Source organism: Rhinolophus ferrumequinum, chromosome X (genome assembly GCF_004115265.2).
Source record: "Rhinolophus ferrumequinum isolate MPI-CBG mRhiFer1 chromosome X, mRhiFer1_v1.p, whole genome shotgun sequence".
NCBI lineage: Eukaryota > Metazoa > Chordata > Mammalia > Chiroptera > Rhinolophidae > Rhinolophus > Rhinolophus ferrumequinum.
The window spans coordinates 38,441,228-38,465,288 of record NC_046284.1 but is presented as its reverse complement, the minus strand read 5'-3'; the positions used below and the strand labels follow the sequence as shown (position 1 = coordinate 38,465,288).

The following is a 24,061-nucleotide window of genomic DNA, read 5'->3' as shown; positions in this document are numbered from 1 at the left end:
ATATCATTATGGCTACATCTGATTTTCTCTGGGTAACATTTGCTTGGAGTGTCAATTTCCACCCTTTCACTTTGATTCTATGCTTGTCCTTGTAGCTGAGATGTGTCTTTTGGAGACAGCATATGGTTGGGTTTAGTTTTTTGATCCAATCTGCTACTCAGTGCCTTTTTATTGGTAAGTTCAGTCCATTTACATTTAAGGTGATTATTGATATGTGAGGATTTTCTATCATTCTATCTTTAGTTTTCTGGTAAGGCTGTGTCGCCATTGTTTCTTTGCCTTTTTGTTGTTGTCTGTTATTTTTGTGTGGTGGTATTCTATGATATTTTTCTCTGTTTCTTCTTTTATTACAGTATATATTTCAGTTCTGGATTTTTTTTGAGTGGTTACCCTTAAGTTTAAGTAAAAGAAAGTTTGATATTCAGAGTATTCCATTTTCTTCAGCATGCTTACTTTGTCCATTCCCATATTCTGGTTCAGCTCTTTACTCTCCCCCGTTTTATGTTTTGGTTGCCACAAGTTGTCCCTATTGATGGTGGTTGAACAGCCTCCTTTACTATTTCTTGTAGTGCAGGTTTTGTATTAGAAAATTACCTCAGCTTCTGTATGTCTGAAAAGATCTTTATTCCTCCTTCATATCTAAAGGATATCTTTGCTGGATATATTATTCTTGGCTCATAATTTCTCTCTTTCAATAGTCTGAATATTTGGTTTTACTCCCTCCTGGTTTGTAGAGTTTCTGCTGAAAAATCTGATGATAATCGAATGGGCTTTCCTTTGTAGGTTACCCTCTTCTTTTCCTTGGCTGCCTTCAGGATTCTTTCTTTGTTGTTGATTTTAGACAGCTTCAATACAATGTGCCTTGGAGAAGGCCTGTTGGGATTGAGGTAATTAGGTGTTCTATTTGCTTCTTGGATTCAAGGATCCAGTTCTGTCCACATGTTTGGGAAGTTCTCATCAACAATTTGTTTGAATATATTTTCTGTTCCCTTCTCTCTTTCTTCTCCTTCTGATATGCCCATTATTCTTATATTGCTCTTTCTGATGGAGTCAGAAAGTTCTTTTAGAGTTCTTTCATTGCTTTTAAGTCTGAAGTCTCTTTTTTCCTCCATCTATGTAATTTCCAGGTTTCTACCTTCCATGTCACGGATTGTTTCCTCCATCTGGTCAACTCTACTACCTAAGCTGGCTATTTCATTCTTAATTTCTTCTATTGAGTTCTTAATCTCCAGAAATTCTATTTGGTTCTTTTTTAAAATTTCAATCTCTTTCGTAAAATGCTCATGTTGTTCTTTGATTGTGTTTCTGAGTTCATTAAACTGCCTTTCTGTGTTTTCTTGCATCTCATTGAGTTTTTTCAGAACTGCAATCTTGAATTCTCTGTCTTTTAAGTCACATATTTCCATATCTTTAAGTTCCTTTTCTGGAGACTTTTCACTTTCTTTCTGAGCTGTCTTGTTGCCTTGGTTATTCATGGCAATTACTGATTTATTATTTCTCTTCCTAGACATCTACAGGAGTGCCTTCTGCAACAGGTTGATAGGAAGAGGTGTTTCTTTTGTTTTCCAGTACTCGTTGGTAGAATGTTTTATTTTCTCTCCGACTGCAGCCTTTTGTTTCTCTCTCACCTGGTAGTGCTATGTTTTCTCTGCAGTATTCTAGCTTCTCACACAATGGGGGGATTCCCTGGGAGACGGGCTTCTCCTCTGTTAATAGTTCGCCTGGGTCACAGGGCGCAGTGTCCGTGTGGGTATGCGGAGAGCTTTTGAAGTTCCAAAGCTCTTCCTGCACCAGATTCAGAGCTCGTATGTTTCATCAGTTCTGTTTACTCCTGCAGGGATCCGCCCAGATATCGGTGGGCCGGGGGTCGGGGTGAGTTGTGAGAGGTGGCCCAGAGCAATGGCAGCGACCACCACCACAGCTGGTGCTGCTTCCACAGCTCCCTCCCCTCTGCTGGAACTAGTTGAGCTGCGAATCTGTGTCTGCGGTCCACAGTTCTCAGAACATCAAATATTCTGTTCTTTTGATCTGACACTGCTACTGTTCCACTTCTAGCACCGGGCAGGTGGGGGCGGGGCGAGCTCTGGGAGGGTAGGGAGGTGGGGCTAGGCTCAGTGCCTAAGGCTTCCATTCTCTGTTGGGCAGTGAGGGCTTAAACCTCCGTTTTCATCCTTCTTCCCTCAGTCTTTGCTCAGAGGTCTCTGCTGGACCATTAGGTTCAGCCGTGTTATGTGCTGTCCCCTCAGTCCTGTGGGGCATAAGTAGAGCCTTAGCAATCCGTGTTCTTCCCTCTCCCGAAGCTGCGGTAGTTCTGGGATGCAGCGAGCTCGGTGCACTGAGCTATGTCTGCGTCTTGTGCCTGCGAGGCCACGTCTGTGCACTTCTCCCTTCCCTCCTCCCCAACTCGTGCATTTTGCCCACCTTTAGGTGAATTCAGTAGTGGGCCTCTTCGTCTTGCCTGTCTGCTGTGCAAGGAGTCCTTTGTGGAGTTATTTTTCTTCGATTAGTTGTAAATTCCATGGGAACTTTACACAGGCTCACCTCATGCTGCCATTTTGATGATATCTCTTTAATACATATTTCATCACAGACATAGTAAAGAGTACAGAAGTAGAAATTCAAATACATAAAGCGTATAAAGAAAATTTATAAAACAAAGTGCTTAATATCAAATCTTCCTGAAATATGTTCGGTTTTCTATTATTCATGATATTGATGGAGAACATGAATAATTAAAAGCTACCAGATATACCAAAACCTCAGTTCAATCATTGGTTTACAACTAGCTTTCACATCAACCCTTTTATCAGATAATAGTAATTTTTATGTATTTAGAAAACAAAATTAGTCATTTGGTTTGATTTTTGTTCTTCTGCCCATCTTTAGTAAGGAGCAGTGAACCCTGAAGGATAAAGGCAAAGAATCTCAAAATCTGAAGAATAATCAGTTCACTGATAATGAAATTTAGTTATTTAAATTTTTTAAGAATGGGTGGTTGTGACAGGTTCTGTAGAGCTCTAATTTTTATATGATGTGACCTTAGAAGTTATTGGCATTTACTTTTTTCCCCCCTTCCCGCCTCCCCCCCCCACTCTGGTTCAAGCCGTTGTTTCTCAGTCTAGTTGTGTAGGACACAGCTCCCTGGCCCATGCTGATATTATGAGCCTTGTGCTACCCGCGGCTGAGGCAGTCGGTCACCGGTCATAGGTTGGCCACTCACAGCAGCTCTCGCTGGCGGCACACAGCAGCCCACGCCAATCTTCATGTCAGTGTTTTCTGAGCACCAGAACCCTTCTGATTCCTAATTTAGATTTAGCACTTTTGTGTTGGTTTTAGTTTGCCATCAGATCTTCCTATTTCAGTTTGCTGGGCTTCAGAAAGCAAAACCCTTTAATTACCTGCTTACTTCAATGACTGCTAAGGCCTTATCGATGCTCATATGCTGTTCACCTCAAGGACCTCAGAATCTCAGTACCTTCTTGGTACAGGCAAGCTGTTCTTTTTCTCTGCCTGATTCAGTTTATGCTGCTTAAGCTCATGTTACTTTTATGTAATATTTTCCTGATGGCAAAGGCAAAAAGAAGAGGGGGATAAAAACAAAATTAGGCTATAGGGTAATTCTCTGTTAAGCCCTTTGTAGTCACCTTCCTATGAGAAAAATGTTTCCCCCAGCCACCAGCTTTATTCTAGCTGACTCACTCTGTATTTCCTCCTTCCATGCCATTGCTCCTTTTTTCCTCTTTAGAAGACTATTAGGAATTTTGCAACCTGACAGGCAGCTTCTTCAGAACCAACCACCTTATTTCAGTAGAGCCTAAAAAAGGGGGAGTCTTCTTACTGACAGAAAAAGACTTTGTCAGTCCATTTTTCTCTGTGTGTTGCCCAATTCTTTTTGTATACTCTTTGCACCCAGTATAATGAGAAGTCTGGAGATGGGAATGTTAAGTGTGAGAGCACTCATTTTATTTGTGTACTTTAGGAGGTGGGTTTTTGAGTTCCTGGTTGTTTAGTTGACTATGAAGCAGGTGTCAAAGGTTTAGTCTGCATACTCCTTCTTCCCTACTTTCAGAAGGCTTACAAGTGTGTTTGCTTATTTGTTTTTCAGATAACCCGGAGGTAAGAGGTAAAGCCCAAAAGGCAGAAGGATCTGTCTATAGCTAAGGGGTGAGAAACTAGAGAGAGGATTTAGCTCTTTGAAACCACAGAAATTCAGTGTTCTTTTTAAAAGTTGACTAAAACACTTAACACCATGATTTCAAAGTCCTGATGACCTAAAACATATGAGTGATGAAGATTTGAGTTTAAAATTGGAAAAGGTGATCTAATGATTGCCTGGAGAGAAATCACTTGCTGAAGTTCTGAAAAGCCAAGTTAGACTTTTACTGCCATGTCAATATCTGATTTCAAATCATGGGTTTTGCAATAAGCCGGGCAAGGCAATGCAACTAGCTTCTATTTAGGGAATCTAATCTATATGGGTTCTTAGTACACACTTATATTGATTGACATTCAAATCTAGGAGCTATTAGTGCTTTAGTTAAGGTTGTGGGAGGATGTTGAGAGTATGTATTGAGAGAATTTAAGAAGCAAATTCTATTTCATATTACAAGCTTATAAGATTTTTGACTGATAAATAATGTATCTGAAATATTTCTAACATCCTTTTCGTAAAGTGAAGAGTGTCCTAAAATGACTTTGTATATATTGTAGCTGAATCCCTTTTTAATGACAACTTAATTTTAATTGGTATTTATCTAGAAAGTTGGCTGTTGATGTTTATTTGACCTATATAGGTTAATCTCATTTTGAACATGTTAACTGACGGTAATTTTTAAAGTGATATAAATATCTTCCTAAATAGTAGTTATAAGTCAGTTTTTGTACCTAGAGATTTTGTCAGTTTGTTAAAGTAGCCATCCTACTTTTTCTTCTTCTTCTTCTGTTTTTTTTTTTTTGTGGGGGACAAGATAAGCCAAAATAATGAAGCTGTTAATACACCTTTCTACTCTTCACTGAGTGTTTTTGAGAAATGACATAATAGCATATATACCAGTATTTGCATTTGGGCATGTGCACTTAATACACTGTCTGGAAAATCTTTGACTGAATTCACATATGTACAAAATTTTTTCCCAGTCAGTGAATGCTATTGAATACTTAGATGAATATTTATACTGTGACATTGGCCATGCAACTCTTCCAACTTTGTCCCTTTATCACATACTAACAGATCATAGGATGAATTGTCCACCTAATTAACTTGAGGCTGGAGTAGAGTTGCCAGATAAAATACAGGACTCCCAGTTCAATTCCAATTGCAGATACACATACTGAAAATTTATTTATTTATCTGAAATTGGAATTTAACTGGGCAGCCTGTATTTGTAGTTGCTAGTTCTGACAATGCTGGGTGGGGGAGAAGCAGAAGGAGACTGGTGGTTTTGGGCACAGTTATGAGACGTAGGTACAGCTAGAGTGTGCAGTGCCACGGGTAGCCTTTTCTCTGACAGAAATACCAAGATTTTTGAGTGCCATGTTGATTGTAGAGTCCAACACTTTTTTCTTTGGAAGTACATCAGTGAAAACAAAGCTCAGAAATAGCAAAACTTAACAGTATATTATTTAGGGATATGTTACATTTTAAAAATGAGAAGGTAAGAGAACAGGAAGTTAAATCTCGGCTAGTGGTTCCCTCTAAAAGAAAGGCAGCAGGTGGAATACAGCACACAGTAGCTGCACTGCTTTTGATGCTATTCTTATTCTCAGGTGACATTCTCAGATGAGCCACAGTTCACTTTATTTATTATGCTTTATAGTTACATGTATATGCTACATGTACTCTTTTGTACATATTAAGTACAGAGTAACAGTTTAAAAGTGAAAACATAGACTTCAATAAGAAAATTAGCCTATATGCAAAATTTCACTGCCTATACTTTCTGAAAAAATCAAAAATTAAAAGGTCGAGGCATTCATTTCTTTCTTCTCCATGGTCACCATCCTTAGTTTGTTATGTAGTCTACTGAACTTCTAGAACATTCACCAAACTGGTTTCTCTCTTTTGGGTATGTTCTATTTTATCAGTGTTCCTTTTAAATGTGGTATCCCAATGGTACACAGTATTCTTAAGAGTGCTCTTATCAGTGAGAAGTAGAATAGAATGTACCACTCCCCTTGCCCTGGACATAATAGTTCTGTTAATTCAGCCTGAGATTACACTAGCTCTCTGAGCAGCCATATCACAGGCTTTATTACTCTGAGCAAGCAACAAAAATACCTAAATGTTTGCACACGATTTGCTGTTAAGTCATATCTCCTCAATCATGCATTCTACACTTATCCTACTTCAATGCATTCTGTTAGGTTTTGGCCCATTGTTCTAACCTTTTGAAATATTTTGGATCTTGTCAGCCTTGTCCCTGTTGCAACTTTTTGTGCTCCCTATCCCATCTTTTGTGTCATCTGCAAATTTGATAGCTATTCCATCGGTGTTCACATTCAAGACATTCGTAAGAACATCAAATAGGATAGAGCACAAGAGGAAATATTTGATATTTCCTTAATGGTTTTTCATTGATTTGTTAATCAGCACACCTTGGATAATGTTACACCTGTTACATACCCACCTAAGTATATTCTAGTCTACATCTCTTTTCTATAATTCTCTCATTATGAGAGAATTATAAAATTTAGTGCTTAAATCCAGATTTTTTGCATGTGTACAGTATTGTCTTTATATTTTAGGCCAGTAACCCTATAGAAAAAGTAAATTAGGTTAATCTTGCATGATTTGCTTTCTGTGAATGCTTACTGACTCTTAGTGAGTATCTTTCCCCATATGGCTAGGGCCCCTAAACCATTTAATAATGTGCTTAAGAACTTTGCTTGGAATTGATATCAAGCAAATCTGTTTATAGTTTGTAGCATCTACCTGATTTCCTTGTGTTGACTATTAGAGTATTTTACTTAATGCTCTTCCATCCTCCCTTATTCTTCAAAGGTTTTTGATAGGGATTGAGCTCTAAATTTCAGAGTATGCTGGGATATAATTTGTGTGGGACAGGAGAACTGAACTCATTTAGATTAGCTAGGTATTTTTATCTCCTTGAATGCTTTGGGATTCAATTTCCTTATTCTTACACTTTGTTTTTCCCTGTCTGGTTTGACTGTCAGTAATCTTAATTGAAAGGAAAAGAATTGAAGTAGTCTTTTACATTATACTATTTACCCACATATGATCAGACCTACACTTTCTTTTTCTTGTACTGAAAATAAATTAAAATAAAGAAAAGCTTTGTCTCTAGTATTTTTTTAAAAATCGTAGCACATTTTGAGACCAGTCTTTCTGATACTGTTCCAGTAGGTTTTTGCAGTTTTTCTTGTATATGTGTCCATTCCATCCCTCTAATTTTGTGAGTTTTCATTTAAAATACTTCTTAAAACATGTCACCATGGAGGTGCAATCAACAAAATTCAGATCATGAGGAATTTTACAGGATGAACAATCTAGTTTCTTTTGTCTGTTTGTTTAAGACTTTTTTTAAAGCAGTTTTTAGGTTCACAGCAAAATTGAGAGGCAGGTACAGAAATTTCCCATATTCTCCCTCCCCCACTATCAACATCCCCACCAGAGGGTACATTTGTTATACTTGTTGAACCTACATCGGCACATCATAGTCACCCAAAGCCTGTAGTTTACCTTAGGGTTCACTCTTGGTGTTGTACATCCTATAGATTTGGACAAAGATATAATGACATGTATCCGTCATTATAGTGTCATACAGAATAGTTTCACTGGCCTAAAAATCTTCGGGATGAACACCCTAGTTCCTTCACACATGAACTGCAAGAAATAAAAGATTAAGAGGAACCTACTGATTTAAAGAGACATTTCAACCTGTATGGACCTTGTTTGGATATTGATTGAAGTGAACCAATTGTAAAAAAAAAAAAGAAAAAAGAAAATTGAGACAATCTGGGAAATGTTGACTGTGTATAATAAGGAATTGTTAAATTTGATAATAGTACTATGGTTATGTCTTAAAGAGATCTTTTTTAGATACATACTGAAATTTTTTGGATAAAAGTGAAATAATTTCAGAGATTTGCTTCAAAATGATCTGGCAGGGGAGTGAAGGGAGGGGCATTGAAATTGACCATTATCAAACATGGTCAATATGTTGTACATGTGGGTTCATAATATTCTAATTTTGTATATGTTTGAAATAGCCTTAATTAAAAGTTGGGAAAATACCCCATAATATTTTTTTGTGGTCATATAATTGTTATTGGAAGATTAAGGACTAAAAAACTCAGATCTCCTGATTCCAGCTCATGTTCTTTTACTGTGTAGCTAAACTTACAGCCCTTCTACCGTGTTTTCCTGAAAATAAGACCTAGCCGGACCATTAGTTCTAATGCGTCTTTTGGAGCAAAAATTAATATAAAACCTGATCTTATATAAGACCCGGTGTTATGTTATGTTATATAAGACCCAGTGCTATATTAAAATAAGACCGGGTCTTATATTAATTTTTGCTCCAAAAGACGCATTAGAGATGATGGTGCAGCTAGGTCTTATTTTCAGGGAAACACGGTACTTGCAGATGGATGTCAAGTCAAGTTGCCCAGTCAGTGTCTGGGACTCCCAAGCCTTTCTGGGAAATTTGTGGTGGTACTTCTAGATAATCAAGGCCTTAATAAATGGCCAATTTCACTTGACTGGCTACCTACCCATGTAAACTGATGAAGGGATATTACAATTACTAGGGTAAATCTATAGGATGCTTGGGTAGTTGGAATCAACAAAGAGACTTGGGTCCTAATTCTAATTAGGCCTTTAATCTTAGCATGAGCTTTTGGAGGTCAGGGATCATGTCTGCTGTGTTCACTACTTTACACAGAGCGCCTACCTAGCACTGTGCTGATACATGATAAGCCGTAGGTAAATGTTAATGGATTAATGTGATCTTTCTTGGCCTCATTTTCTTCACGTGTGAAATGAGATAGTTGTTCTAAATGATTCTTAAGCTTCCTTCAAACGCTGAAAAAAAGTAATTTTTCCCTGCTGACATTTTCTTTTAAATCCTTTTAGGATTTTGAAAATAATTACCGAATCTTTAACACTAGTAACATCAACAGGTAGTATACTCACTTCAAACACCTTTCACAGAAAAGTTGTTATGTTGCATCCAAATCTCTTAAAAATAGCCTATTGCTATGCATTTTCTGTTGGATTGATTTTGTTTCCATAAAGTAAATGAATACTGTTCTCAACATTACTAAATTAGAGAGTCAGGTTTAGCAAGTTCCAAAGTTGAGCTAAGAGAGTTAATAAAGTGTTGTGTTGCTTGCATATTTGTACCTTTCACTGAAATTGTATTGATTGAAGTATTATGTTAGAGTTTTAAAGGATTTGACATTTTGCTTCCTGTGGAAACTTGGTGGGCAACTTTTGGGTAAGTTGCAGTTATTGTCATTAGATTCAAATCCCAGTGACTGAGCACTTACCTTTGGGAGTAATGACCTTATTATTCTGATGAAATTTTGCCTCAGGTATCTGAAGGTTATCACTGGATTAGGTCAAAGTTTAGGCAGACATTAAAATGCCTTGGTATTGAACATAAATACCCTAGCTGCAAAAGGAAAACTCCTATAATTTAAAATGCTAAATAGATAAGGATTGGAGAAAGCATTTGTCACACATTATTTTATATTCAAACACGATCTTTGTTAGTATAAACTCAACATAGTGAGTGGATGAAAATAACTTTCTTACAGAAAACAGGGTATAATGAATTAAAATAGTCTATTTGTATTGAAAGTTGCTGAAGTACTAATCTGAAAATTGCTTTTATGTTCAAAATCTATGTGGAAGCCATACTAAAAATAATCGTAGTATTTGATCTGTAAACCATTTGGGTTTTTTTTTTAAAAAATAATACTTGTTTAAAGCAGATTTTATTTTGAAGCTGTTTCAGAAATTGCTTCTTTTTCATGTTTAAATTTAATAGTACCATTAATAGACATTGTCTTCAATTTCCAAAACTGTGCTGGAAAATCAAAGATTTAGTATTAATATGTTGGAAGTTTTTTATGTTATTATGTAATCAAAGAAGTTTAAGCCTTTAAGGTAAAAATATCTTCAACTTTGTAATAAACACATTTATTGTTTAAATTAATCGTTTTGTTTATCAGATATTTAAATGCATCAAAAACATTTGTTTTAAAAAATACCCTATGATAAATTTTTTTGAAATGAAAAATGGACTTTTGAAGTTCTCATTTTGGTTTGTTAGGTTTTATTTAAAGTCATGAATACCACCTATACTTAAATATGTCTACCTGTTACTTCAGAGTTTCCTTCAAGATTCCTCACTTGTGTGGGGTGTAATAAAAGTTATGTAGGCATTTGGACTTTTTCATGAAAAAAATTACTCAGCCTGTAAAAAGGAGGAATCTAATATGCTCAGTTTAGTATCCACATAAAATTTTGAAAGAATATTTTTCTAGTTAAGTAGATGTGTTGAGGTATTACTGGACATTGTGTGTGTGTGTGTGTGTGTGTGTGTGTGTGTGTGTTGGATTATGTCCATATTTTCTATAATATATGTTTTCTTGAATTTAAGAAAATCAGACAGTGTAAAATTTAGATAATCATGGTATAAATATCTTCACTCCCAAACTGATCAAGAGTCTTAAATTTTCCTAAAATTACAGGAACTCTAAAACCCTGGCTTACAGGTTTGGCAGCTAGTTGGTTGGGAAAGCCAACAGTAGGACTTAGTTTTCTTGACCTCCAGTTTCCTATTTCTCTTGTTCCCAAACTCGAATATGAATATAGTCCTGTGCCGCTTAAGGACAGGGCAGGGATGTTTTCTGAGAAATGTATTGTTAGGCGATTTTGTCATTGTGGGAACATCATAGAGTGCACCTACACACACCTAGATGGAATAGCCTACTGCACACCTAGGCTATGTGGTTCAAGCCTATATAGCACGTCACTGTACAAAACAACACGAGATTAAATCAAACACGAGAACATGATGCAACCAAGAGATGCAGTAAATACTGGGTGTAAGAGGCTGCTGCCAGCATAACACAGCATACTGTTTTACAGCAAACTTTTTTTCATAAGTAGAAAGAGTACACTCTGAAACAACGATAAAAAGTATACTAAATAATAAATAACAAACCAGTAACAATTATTTTATTATCGAGTATTATGTACTATACATAATTGTACGTACTATACTTGTATAGGCCTGGCAGTGCCGCGGGTTTGCTTACAGCAGCATCACCACAAATGGGGAGTGATGTGCTGTGCTGAGTAGGACCTTACAATAGGACATTTTCAGCTCCAGTTACAATCTTACAGGACCACCATCCTATATGCAGCTCCTCATTGACAGAAACTTTCTTATGCAGTGTGTGTCTGTAGCTGTTTTCTTTAGGATGATAATCACTCTGAAATAGTATAATGTTATTATCTCTACTTTGAAGTTAGAGTCTGAGTAACAGAGAAGAGTTGAGTGGTTGGCTAGGGACACTGAAAATTAGTGACACCTCACTTATCTGGCGGCTACTTCTTTGGTAGTGACAATTCTTTGATACAGCTGTAAATAAGAAATAATTACTTAAAACATCCTCTGAACAATCAAAAAAAAGTGTCCCAAAGTCCAAAATAAAGTCATGTACAAAACTTCTCATGGGAATACCCTTACTCAGAATCTCTGGATTCTTCCTTTAGTACGCAGTTCCATTTTTAAAAACCTGGTTTCCCATCTCAATGCAGATCAGAAGCAAAAATTAGAAGTGGGGCGGAGAAAAGCTTTTAAAGGCATTCACATGGCTATTTTTAAGAAGTGACCACTTAAATAGAGGAAGGAGATGCAAAACTGCGAAACAGGCATTCCAAACATATAGTCTAGGGTCCTCTAGTGTGAAGGCAAATAAATCCCCTGCACCTCAGGGTTCCTGGAGGGCATTAGAGTATTAAAATATAGTGTAGTATTTGAACTTGATAATTTTCTGAGTCAGTGAGAAAGGGAAAATTGTATAGCCTTTAAGAAGGTATTTTCAAGGAAGAGATTACTGAAACAACAAGGTTTAGCCTATAATGTACTTATTTACAGGCTCCTTTTGAAATTTGAAATTCAAAAAAAGTTAAAATACTACTTTCAGAAGTTTGACACTCAAAGAGAAGTTTCATCTCTCTGGAAATTTTATTTATGGAACATTTCATTATTTTATTGCCTAGTAGTGCCAAATCAATTAGGTGTTAATTGTATTCAGAGCCTCTGAATTCAGGATTCAGAGCCTTTGACTTACTCAGTTTGGTTCAACCCAAGAAGCACCGTTAATTGCCTTTACTTTGGTGCTCATTCATAGCACTACTTGGAAGATTTTCATAACCGTCATCTTTTAAGACCTTACCCTGAAAAGAGGCAATATTGCAAAGAAGTTCAGAGAATGGGCCCTAGAGTCAGCCTGCCTGGGGTCAAATTCTGGCAGTACAACTTACATGACCTCATCTGACCCAGGCCTCAGTTGTGTTGTGTAAACTAGGGAAGGTAGCATCACTATCTCATAGGAAAGTTGTGACAACTAAAGAAGCTAAAGCAAGTCAAGTCTTAGCACACTTTTTGACACCTGCTTGATGGCCATGGCCGCTACTAGGAGTGCTTCCTGTGGGAATACTAAATAATGAGTTACTGTTTCCTACTGTGAAATGCATTTTTTTTTCTCATCTTGACACATGATAACAAATCATTTTAGCCAACTTTGCAAATTAGAGAAATGCTTTTGCTTTTTACTAGATGTTGATGTTCTATAAATGGATCAAAAATGTATGACAAAAGAATCGTTTCTCACAGACTCCCGTTAAAGACAATTGTAGGCTTATTTAGACTGGAAGAAGCTATGGTAGTCTGAAATGTTTTACTCCCTACCAAGACCTTTACACCTCTTAACATTTAAAATGTTTCAAACAGGAGTATCTATTGTTAGTTATTTTGTTTAATGACATCACCAAAAATGCAAGCAGGATCCCATGTTAATCACCAGCTCAATAGAATTTGGCATTTTTCATGTTCCTTGTTAAGTGGGCTGGAGCGTGGTAGGCTTTAGGGTATCTTTTCTGTGTTCCAGAAATTGGTCTCGGGCGCCCTACTGCTGACACTGCCAAAGTGCCTTGGAGAAACATAGTGAAGTTCATCATTTGTGAGTTTCAGTGGAACAATTCAAAGCTGCTGAAGAAACAACTACCTATTTATTTTGTGTGCTCCATGTGCTGTCTCACTTAATCCTTGTAGCAGGCCTATGTACTCCTTCTTTTACAGAGGAGGAGATTGAGGCCTGGAGAAAGTAATCTGATCATGATCACACATAAGGTAAATGGTAGAAACAATATTCAACCAAGGTTCATCTACTTGAAAACCCATGGCCTTTTCACTGTGTCCTCTTGTCTCTCAAAAAGAAGTAATAAGTTACTCTTTATACTTTGTACACAGCTATGTGTAAAGCCCCACCAGAACCAATCTGGAATACTTCTTACGTGTGTCAACAATTAGTCTATCACTTAGATCTTGTGAATCAATAGCCAGAAAGTGCGCTTTATGAAACCAGTCACATACAAAAAATAAATGTGGTTCCCTATTCTGTTTTTTGTTTTGTTTGTTTGTTTGTTTGTTTGGGTAGACATCTAAAATACCTGGTCAGATTTCTTACAGTGACGGTCATGGGGAAGGCAGAATTTTTTTTTCCTTCCGTTTTCTACCTCATGTGGAGCTTAACGTTTTTTTAAATCTTATTTCCTTTTACCTCTATGCCTCTATGGCAGGTGATTTTTTTTTTTTACCTGATTGGCATTTAGAATATGTGCCCCATGGAAATTTGAGCCCCTTTCAAGCTTTGTTTTTGTTGTAGTTTTGATTGCACTTGTATTATTTTAGACATCCTTTGTGTGGAATTTTTTTTTTTTTTAAATCAGAATACCTTGGTCCTAGTCACAGCTGGATAAACAGGATTTTGTTACATAGCAGTATAGGTTTGCCAGAGAAGCCAAATAATTGGTGATAATAAATTTTTTCATTTCTGGAAATTGTCCTTTCTTACCATGAAATTATATTGACCAGGCACTGCAGTTAAATGGTGGGCACTATTTTATACAGCTGCCTTTTTTGTGTTTTTTTTTTTTATTGTAGTTGCCCTTCTTCATACTACTTTATTTTATTTTTTTAATTTTTTTAAAAAATTTATTGGGGTGACAATTGTTAGTAAAATTACATAGATTTCAGGTGGGCATTTCTGTATCACATCATCTATAAATTACATTGTGTGTTCACCACCCAGAGTCAGTTCTCCTTCCATCACCATATATTTGATCCCCCTTACCGTCATCTCCCACCCCCCAAACCCCTTACCCTCTGGTAACCACTAAATTACGTTCCCCAGATTAATTTTCAAACCCCGTGGCCATCCTGTGATCACTGACTGCCCTCCAATCCCCTCAACCTCCCCCCACCCCCACCCCCCCGCCCATCTAGCAACCCTCAGTTTTTCCTCTTTGTCTCCAAAACTGTTTCTGATTAGTTCATTCACTTATTCTTTTCTTTAGATTCCGCATATAAGTGAGATCATATGGTACTTACCTTTCTCTGTCTGACTTATTTCACTTAACATAATGTTCTCTAGGTCCATCCATGTTGTTGCAAATGGTAAGATTTCTTTCTTCTTTATGGCTGCATAATACTCCATTGTATAAATGTACCACAGTTTGTAAATCCAGTCATCTACCGATGGGCATTTCGGTTGTTTCCATGTCTTAGCTATTGGGTATAGTGCTGCAATAAACATAGGAGTGCATAAAGATTTTTGAATTGGAGTTTTGGATTTCTCCGGATAGATACCTAGGAGTGGAATTACTGGATCATAGGGTAGTTCCATTTTCAGATTTTTGAGATACCTCCATACTGTTTTCCATAGTGGCTGCACCAATCTGCAATCCTACCAACAGTGCACAAGCGTTCCCTTTTCTCCACATCCGCGCCAGCACTTGTTGTTTGTTGATTTATTGATGATAGCCATTTTGACTGGGGTGAGGTGGTATCTCATTGTGGTTTTTATTTGCATTTCTCTGATGGTTAGTGAGGTTGAGCATTTCTTCATATGTCTGTTTGCCATCTGTATGTCCTTTTTAGAAAAATGTCTCTTCAAGTCCTCTGCCCATTTTTTAATTGGGTCGTTTGTTTTTTTGGAGTTGAGTTCAGTGAGTTTTTCATAGATTTGTGATATTAATCACTTATCAGATATATCATTGGCAAATATCTTTTCCCATTCAGTAGGATCCCTTTTTGTTTTATTGATGGTTTCCTTTGCTGTGAAAAAACTTTTTAGTTTGATATAATCCCACATGTTTATTTTTTCTCTTACTTCCCTCGAGCGAGGGGATATATCAGTAAAAATCTTACTCCGGGTAATGTCTGAGAAGTTTCTTCCTATATTTTCTTCTAGGTATTTTATGGTTTCAGATCTTACATTTAAGTCTTTAAGCCATTTTGAATTTATTTTTGTATATGGTGTAAGGAGGTGGTCCAGCTTCATTTTTTTGCATGTGTCTGTCCAGGTTTCCCAGCACCATTTATTGAATAGACTGTCTTTACTCCATCGTACATTCTTGCTTCCATTGTCGTAGATTAAATGGCCATATAGGCGTGGATTTATTTCTGGACTCTCTATTCTGTTCCATTGATCTATGTGACTGTTTTTATGCCAGTATCATGCTGTTTTGATTACTGTAGCCTTGTAGTATAATTTGAAGTCAGGTATTGTTATACCTCCCACTTTGTTCTTATTTCTCAAGATTGCCTTTGCTATTCGGGGTCTTTTATGGTCCCATATAAATTTTAGGATTATATGTTCTATTTCTGTGAAAAACGACGTTGGTAGTGTGATAGGAATTGCATTGAATATGTATATTGCCTTAGGCAGTATGGACATTTTAACTATATTAATTCTTCCTATCCATGAACATGATATGTGTTTCCATCTATTTATATCTTCCTTCATTCCTTTCTTCAGTGTCTTATAATTTTCTGAGTACAGATCTTTTACTTCTTTGGTTAAATTTATTCCCAGGTATTTTATAGTCTTTGGAGCGATTGTAAATGGGATTGTTTTTTTAATTTCTCCTTCTGATGTTTTATTATTGGTATATACAAATGCAACTGATTTCTGAATATTAATTTTGTATCCTGCTACTTTAGTAAATTCATCTATCAGCTCTAATAGCTTCTTGGTGGAGTCCTTAGGGTTCTCTATATATAGTATCATATCATCTGCATACAATGATAATTTTACTTCCTTCTTACCAATTTGGATGCCTTTTATTTCTTTTTCTTGTCTGATTGCTGTGGCTAGAACTTCCAGCACTATGTTGAATAGAAGCGGAGATAGTGGGCAACCTTGCCTTGTTCCTGATCTTAGGGGGAATGGTTTTAGCTTTTCCCCATTGAGTATGATGTTAGCTGTGGGTTTGTCATATATGGCCTTTATTATCTTGAGATATGATCCCTCTATTCCCACTTTCTTAAGGGTTTTTATCATAAATGGCTGTTGGATTTTATCAAATGCTTTTTCTGCATCTATTGATATGATCATGTGATTTTTATTTTTCATTTTGTTAATGTGGTGTATCACATTAATTGATTTACGGATGTTGAACCACCCTTGCATACCAGGGATGAATCCCACTTGATCATGGCGTATGATCTTTTTAATGTATTGCTGAATTCTGTTCGCTAATATTTTGTTGAGGATTTTTGCATCTATGTAAATTAAAGATATCGGCCTGTAGTTTTCTTTTTTTGTGGTGTCTTTGTCTGATTTTGGGATCAGGGTGATAGTGGCTTCGTAAAAAGTGTTTGGGAGTCTTCCTTCCTTCTGGATTTTTTGGAAGAGCTTGAGGAGAATCGGTGATAATTCTTTTTTGAACGCTTTGTAAAATTCACCTGTAAAGCCATCTGGTCCAGGGCTTTTGTTTGTTGGGAGATTGTTGATTACTGATTCAATTTCCGTGGTGGTAATCAGTCTATTCAGGTTTTCCGTTTCTTCTTGAGTTAGCCTTGGAAGGTTGTACACCTCTAGAAAATTGTGCATTTCTTCCAAATTGTCAAATTTGTTGGTATATAGTTGCTCATAGTAACTTCTTAAAACTCTTTGTATTTCTGTAGTGTCCGTTGTCACTTCTCCTCTTTCATTTCTGATTGTATTCATTTGGGTCCTCTCTCTCTTTTTTTTAATGAGTCTGGCTAAAGGTTTGTCGATTTTGTTTATCTTCTCTAAGAACCAACTCTTGGATTCATTGATCTTTTGTATTGTTTTTCTGGTTTTTCTGGTTTCTATTTCATTTATTTCTTCTCTGATCTTTATTATCTCCTTCCTTGTGCTCCCTTTGGGCTTATTTTGCTGTTCTTTTTCCAAATCCCTTAAGTGTGAAGATAAACTGTTGATTAGTGATGTTTCTTGTTTCTTTAGGTAGGCCTGCAAAGCTATGGATTTCCCTCTTAGGACTGCTTTCGCGGCATCCCATAGATTTTGGGTCGTCGTGTTTTCATTTTCGTTTGTCTCGAGATATCTTTTGATTTCTTTCTTGATCTCCTGCTTGACCCATTCATTACTTAGTAATAAGTTATTCAACCTCCATGAATTGGTGTGTCTTCCAGTTTTTTTCCTGTAGTTCATTTCTAATTTCATAGCACTGTGATCAGAGAAGACAATTGGTATGATTCCAATTTTCTTAAATTTATCAAGACTTATTTTGTGGCCTAACATATGGTCTATCTTGGACAATGTTCCATTTGCGCTTGAGAAAAACGTGTATTTTGCAGCATTGGGGTGAAATGTTCTGAAAATATCGATTAAATCCAAGTGGTCCAATGTATCATTTAAGGGTGTTGTTTCCATATTGATTTTCTGTCTGGAAGACCTCTCCCTTGTTGTCAGAGGTGTGTTGAAGTCCCCTACTATGATAGTGTTACTGTTGATCTCTGTCTTTATGTCAGTCAGTACGTGTTTTATATATTTAGGTGCTCCTATGTTGGGTGCATAGATGTTTACTAGGGTTATGTCCTCTTGTCGGATCGATCCCTTTATTATTATATAGTGCCCATCGTTATCTTTTAGATGTTCTTCATTTTAAAGTCTACTTTGTCAGATATAAGTATTGCAACTCCAGCTTTTTTCTTATTTCCATTTGCATGAAATATCTTACTCCACTTTCAGCCTGTGTGTGTCTTTTGTTCTGAGGTGAGTCTCTTGTATACAGCATATACAAGGGTCTTGCTTTCTTATCCAGTCAGCCACCCTATGTCTCTTGATTGGAGCATTTAATCCATTTACATTTAAAGTGATTATTGATAGGTAACATAGTTATTGCCATTTTTAAATTTGTAGTTAGATTGTTTTGATCTTTTTTCTATTTACAGAAGTCCTTTTAGTATTTCTTGCAATGCTGGCTTGGTGGTAATAAATTCCTTTAGCTTATTTTTTTCTGGAAAGCTCTTTATCTCTCCATCAACTTTAAATGATAGCCTTGCTGGATAAAGCAATCTAGGTTGTAGGCCTTTGTTTTCCATCACTTTGAGTATCTCCTGCCACCCCCTCCTGGCCTTCAATGTTTCTGTAGAAAAATCATTTGATAGTCTTATGAGAGTTCCCTTGTATGTAACCCTCCGTCTTTCTCTTGCTGCTTTTAGGATTCTCTCTTTGTCTTTAAGCTTTGCCATTTTAACTATAATGTGTCTTGGTGTGGACCTGTTTGGGTTTATCCTGGTTGGAACTCTCTGCACTTCCTAGGCTTGTATGTTGGTTTCCTTCATCAGGTTGGGGACGTTTTCAGACATTATTACTTGAAATATGTTCTCAATCCCTTGGTTCCTCTCTTCATCTTCTTGTATTCCTATGATGCGCATGTTGTTGCGCTTGATGTTATCCCAGAGGTCTCTTAAGCCATCCTCATTGTTTTTCATTCTTCTTTCTTTCTGTTGTTCCGTTTGGGTGATCTCGGCTACCTTGTCTTCTAAGTCGCTGATTCGATCCTCTGCTTCATCTAACCTGCTGGTAATTCCTTCAAGTGAGTTCTTAATTTCGGTAATTGTGTTCTTTAGTTCTAACTGGTTGTTCGTTGTGATTTCTACATCTTTCTTTATGTCTTCTCTAAGCTCCTTAAACATTCTTATCACCAGTGTTCTGAACTCTGTCTCTGAAAGGTTGGTTATGTGTGCTTCATTTGGTTCCAGTTGTGGAGGTTTCTTCTGTTCTTTTATTTGGGACGTGTATCTTTGTTTCCCCATTCTGGCTGACTCTCTGTGTTTATTTTGATATATTAGGTAGATCCCCTAGAGTTCTTAGTTCTTGCTAGGTTATCTTGTGTAGTATGTGTCCTTTATATTTGACTCGCACCACGTCGTCCTTCTCTGCATGTGCTCCAAAGGTGACTCTTGTGTTGTGCACACTGTCCCGTTCAAGAAGATCTTTAATTGCTTTTTGCTTGTGAGTAGGTGGGGTTAACTCCTGGGCTGACCCGTTGGGAGACTTGGCTCTGCACCCCGCAGGGCGCTCTGCTGCATGAGGGTTGACCACCCAAATGTGGTTTGGCCTCTATGGGCTCCAGTGCCTTTAGAGAACCCCCTGTAGGTGTGTGACCTGCAGGTCAAACCCGGCAGCACTCCGGTTTGGTCTGGAGTTGACCCCTGGATATGCTGAATCCCGTGCCTCTCAAGCTGGGCCCCGGCAGGGCAGTTTCAGAACAAAGCAAATCACCAAGCACAACAGCAACAACAACAACAAAGAAAAAAATCAAATACATTCACATGCAAAAATACCCGATAACCCCCACTCCACACAGGCAAAGATATCAAAGATGTAAAGACAAAGCAAAACAAAAGAAAACAAAGCGAAACAAAAAGCAGCGACAGTCTCGCCTAAGCCCACCAAGCAATGTCCAGGTTGTCCTCTGCTGTACCAAAGAGCCCCCTTCTTATTGCGCAGGCAGAGCCGATCACCTGGTGCCCAGAGTGACTTTGGGACTGCAGACTTAAATGCGTGGGTCTGAGGGGTCTGGATGATAGTTTTTACAAATTCAGTGCAGTTTCTGCCCTTGCCTGCACATATGCGCACTGAGAGTAGCACCACCAGCCCCGTGTCCAGTACTCCTGAGTCTTAGGGCACTTCTTCAGTGTGTATGTGTATGGGAAGGTGCGGGCGGGAGATTTCTGATCTGCTGAAAGCCCAGAGCTGGGCCTGCCTTACTGCTGATCTCTGGGTGTGTCTCTGCAGTTGCACTTGCCCCGCCCTAGGCAGGCCAGAAAGGGTGGGGGCTGGGGATGGAGGGGTCTTCTCTCTCCCAGTCCAGCCGAGCGCGTCACCCTCTTCCTGCAGGCCAGAAAAGGTGGTGGCTGGGTGTGGAGGAGTCTCTTCTCTCCTAGCCCAGCCAAAATCACACACTTCCCAGTGTCCCTGGGTCAGGGCTGCCTGTCAGGCTTCCCAGAGCCTGAGCAGTACTAGGGCTCCTCTGTAATCTGACACTACTCCTCAGTTCAGGGGCCAGTTTAAGTCTCTGGAAGGGCGGGGTAGGATTGGAAGAGAGGGGCGGGGGAGGGGCCCAGGTATGGAGTCTGTGTTCTTTGTCCGCCCCAGGGCCCACTAGCTGACCTCCCGGCGGGAGAAATCAGCCATGGGATGCAGGGAAAGAGCCCACCTCCTGGTCTCTGTGCTCTTCGTTCTGCCCTGGGATCCCGTGTGTGCCTGGAATTGCGGGTGCCACCGCACTTTTCCGGTTTTCGCCGCTGCAGGCTGAGACTCCGCTGCGGGCTGGGATTTCCTGCTGCCGCCAGCGGCTGTGCGTTTTCACTCTGCTCCCTTCCTTCCTTCCCGTGCTCGCCCAATTAGCGCACCTTCAAGTAATCCTTAGCTTCAAGTAATCCACGAGTCTCTTAGGTGTTCTGTGTGATGAGCAAAGGGTTCTTTCTTTTTTGTGTTTTAAACAAGCCTTAAAACCCCCTATATTAGAATTGTGTCTTATTCGTCTTCTTATCTCTGGTTCCTGGTACGTAGTAGGTATTCCTTAAATGTTTGTTGAATAAAGGAGTTGGTTTTCTGTTAAATGGCAAAAGTAATTTTTTATCACAAGTTTTGATTAGAGCTCAAGGATTCCTCTACCAAATATGGATTACTCAGTTTGGCATGTGAAGAGCATGGTAGTAGGTAAGACTCGATGCTTTTCTTGGTTCTGTCCCTAAATATATGACTTTAGGGAAAAATCACTTAATCTCTCAGCACCTCAGTTTCTTTAGCTGTAAAAAGAGGCTGTGTGATTAGATGATCTTGAAGGTGGTATTCAATACAAAGTTGTGTCATCTGTGATCGTTGTATTTTACAAAAAGAAATTAGGAATGGCATATTAATAATAATCATTTAAAAGTGTTTCTTACTGCCTAACCCTAAAATATAATAAGCGACTTTAAGGGTGTGACTCTCCTTTATGCTTTGTAGTAGATATTAAACTGTTCCTATTTGAAAAAAAAATGTGGCAGGGATATGTGAAAATAATTGGTGAAAAGTTACTTTTTAGAATTATTGTATTTAGAATGGTCTGTGATAAATAATAGAGTTCTGTTCCAGTAGAAAAATGAGCTATGAACAAAACCGGGCATTTCTCTTCAAAAGCAATGTAAATGTCTGATGCACACAAAACTTTTCATCCACACTGTAAATCAAAGAAGTGTAAATTCAGACAACAGTGAGATATACTTTTCCCTATCACATTTGCAAAAGCTTAAAAATAACACTCATTTTTGGCAGGGGTATTAAGAAACATGCACTCAGAGCAATGGGAGTATACATTGGTACAGCTGTTCTGGAGGGCAATTTGAAAGTGTCTCAAAATGCTGAAAATTGTGTATACTTTTGAACTGCAGTTCCACTTCTAGAGAAGTTTAAAGAAATTTATTATGGAGGAGCACAAAATTTTCTTTACAAAGTTGCTTATTATAGTATTATATGTCATAAAGATATAGATATGTAGAAAGACAAAAGATACATACTCAAATCGCTGCATAGTCAGATTATGGTTCACTTTAATTTTCTTCTCTACTTTTTTATGTTTTCTACATTTTCTCTATGTAAAGGAACTTTTTTGAATCACAGAATACATACGTGTTTTTGAAAAGGTGGGCTTGTCTTTAATAAGTATGTAGAATTATTTCCCTTCTCACCTCCACTATTCAACACTACCTTGCTTTTATTTCTTAACAGGTCTCCAGAAAAGGTTGGAATTTCAACATTAGAGGTAAGTTGTGCTTTCTGTAAGTTATGTTTCTACAAATCATAAACACTTTTCATTCATTTTTCTTTTTTTATGTAATTCCTTTTTTTGCTTTTGCTTTCTATTACTTATTTTTTGCTAAATATTGTCACATTGTATCTTACTAGGTGTAATTAGATACTCTAGAAATACTTATTGTGCTCTAAGGAAGGGACTATAAGTATTTTTTAGATTTCCAGTAATTTTTATTTGGCTTATAATTTTTAGAATAAAAGAACACTATAAAATACTGTGTGTTTGTGTGTGTGTGTTTTAATTGAAAAAGAAAACCTGCATGACAAAAATGTAGAGTAACCAAAACACTTGTATACTTCTTATGGGCACATGTATTGGTATCGTCACTATAACAATCAATCCCAGCCTTATATCCAAGCAGAGGAGTTTATTATTGAGACAATATGCCCCTGCGAGCCATTTCAAGCATAGGAATATCACCAAATAGATATTCTCTGTCATTTGATATTTTACATCAAATTGGGTATATACTGTATGTGTATTTTGCATGTTTGTAAAGTTTTTGTGTGGTGTGTGTCTGTACATATGTATGTATAATCTCAGACATGCTCTATTTTTCCACTTCCAGTGTCCTGCCATCTTTTTATACACATTGGATATTGATCTCTTTGATAAATTTTGGTATATTCATATGGAATAGTCTACAGCAGTGGATATAAATGAATTAGTTATACACAATAGCATGGATGAGTTTCAGTACCATAAGTTTGAGTAGGGGAGTAAAAGACAACTCATGGAAAAATGCATGCAGTAAGATTCCATTTATATGTTGCAAAATTAAAGACTATATTATTTAGAGTTATAAGCATAGTAAAACTGTAAAGAATAGGAAAAGGAATGATAAACAAACTTTAGGATACCAGTCATCTCTAAGGGGGAAAGAATGTAATAGAAATGGAAAGGGATATATAAGAGACTTGAAAGCTAATGGTAGCTATTTTCTTTTTCTTAAATTGAGTGCTTAAGAAAGGTTACATCATAATTCTTTATTCCTTGTATTTTATAAAAACCATTTGATAGTCTATTTAATAAAAACAATTTTCAAAGTAGAATATAGACATGGTTAAAATTTGCTCATTGCAAAAGTAGATAGTTGAAAATATAACTTCCATCTCATCCCTCATCTTCTACTTCCCAACACCCATATCCAGAGACAATTGCTGTTTATGCCACTTAGCTCTAAGATGTTTTTAGGTTCTAACAAATAGGTTTTGGGAATCTACTTTATTTCAGTAATTATAGATTGTCCTTAAGTTGAATAAAATTAGATAGAAAATGTACATATTTAGTAAATAAATATGAAGTTGGATATTGTTCTTTCTTATGTTTTATTTTGAAATAATTATAGAGTCACAGGAAGCTGCAAAGATAGTACAGAGAAGTCCTATGTATCCTTCACCCATTTCCTCAGGGGTTATATCTTATTTATAGTATAATATTGGAACCAGGAATTTGACATTGGTACATTATGAGTGTATAGCTCTATGTCAATTTATTACATGTGTATATTTGTGTAACCACCACCACAGCCAAGATGCAGATCTGTTTCATCACCACAAAGCTCTCCCTTGTGCTATCCCTTTATAAAGTCACACCTGACACCTTCCCCTCATCAACCCTAACCCTAGACAGCCACTAATCTGTTTTCCATCTCTGTAACTT

General features: G+C 37.3%; 1 protein-coding gene across 2 annotated transcripts in view; it reads left to right on the top strand.

The window, feature by feature from the left end:
• WDR44 (WD repeat domain 44) overlaps nt 1-24,061 on the top strand; it is an 85,062-nt gene that overhangs the window by 15,040 nt on the left and 45,961 nt on the right. For both annotated transcript variants that reach the window (XM_033115539.1, XM_033115546.1), the window contains exon 2: nt 22,315-22,348. In XM_033115539.1, coding sequence (XP_032971430.1) covers nt 22,315-22,348 — 34 coding nt within the window. The remainder of the gene's footprint in view (nt 1-22,314; nt 22,349-24,061) is intronic.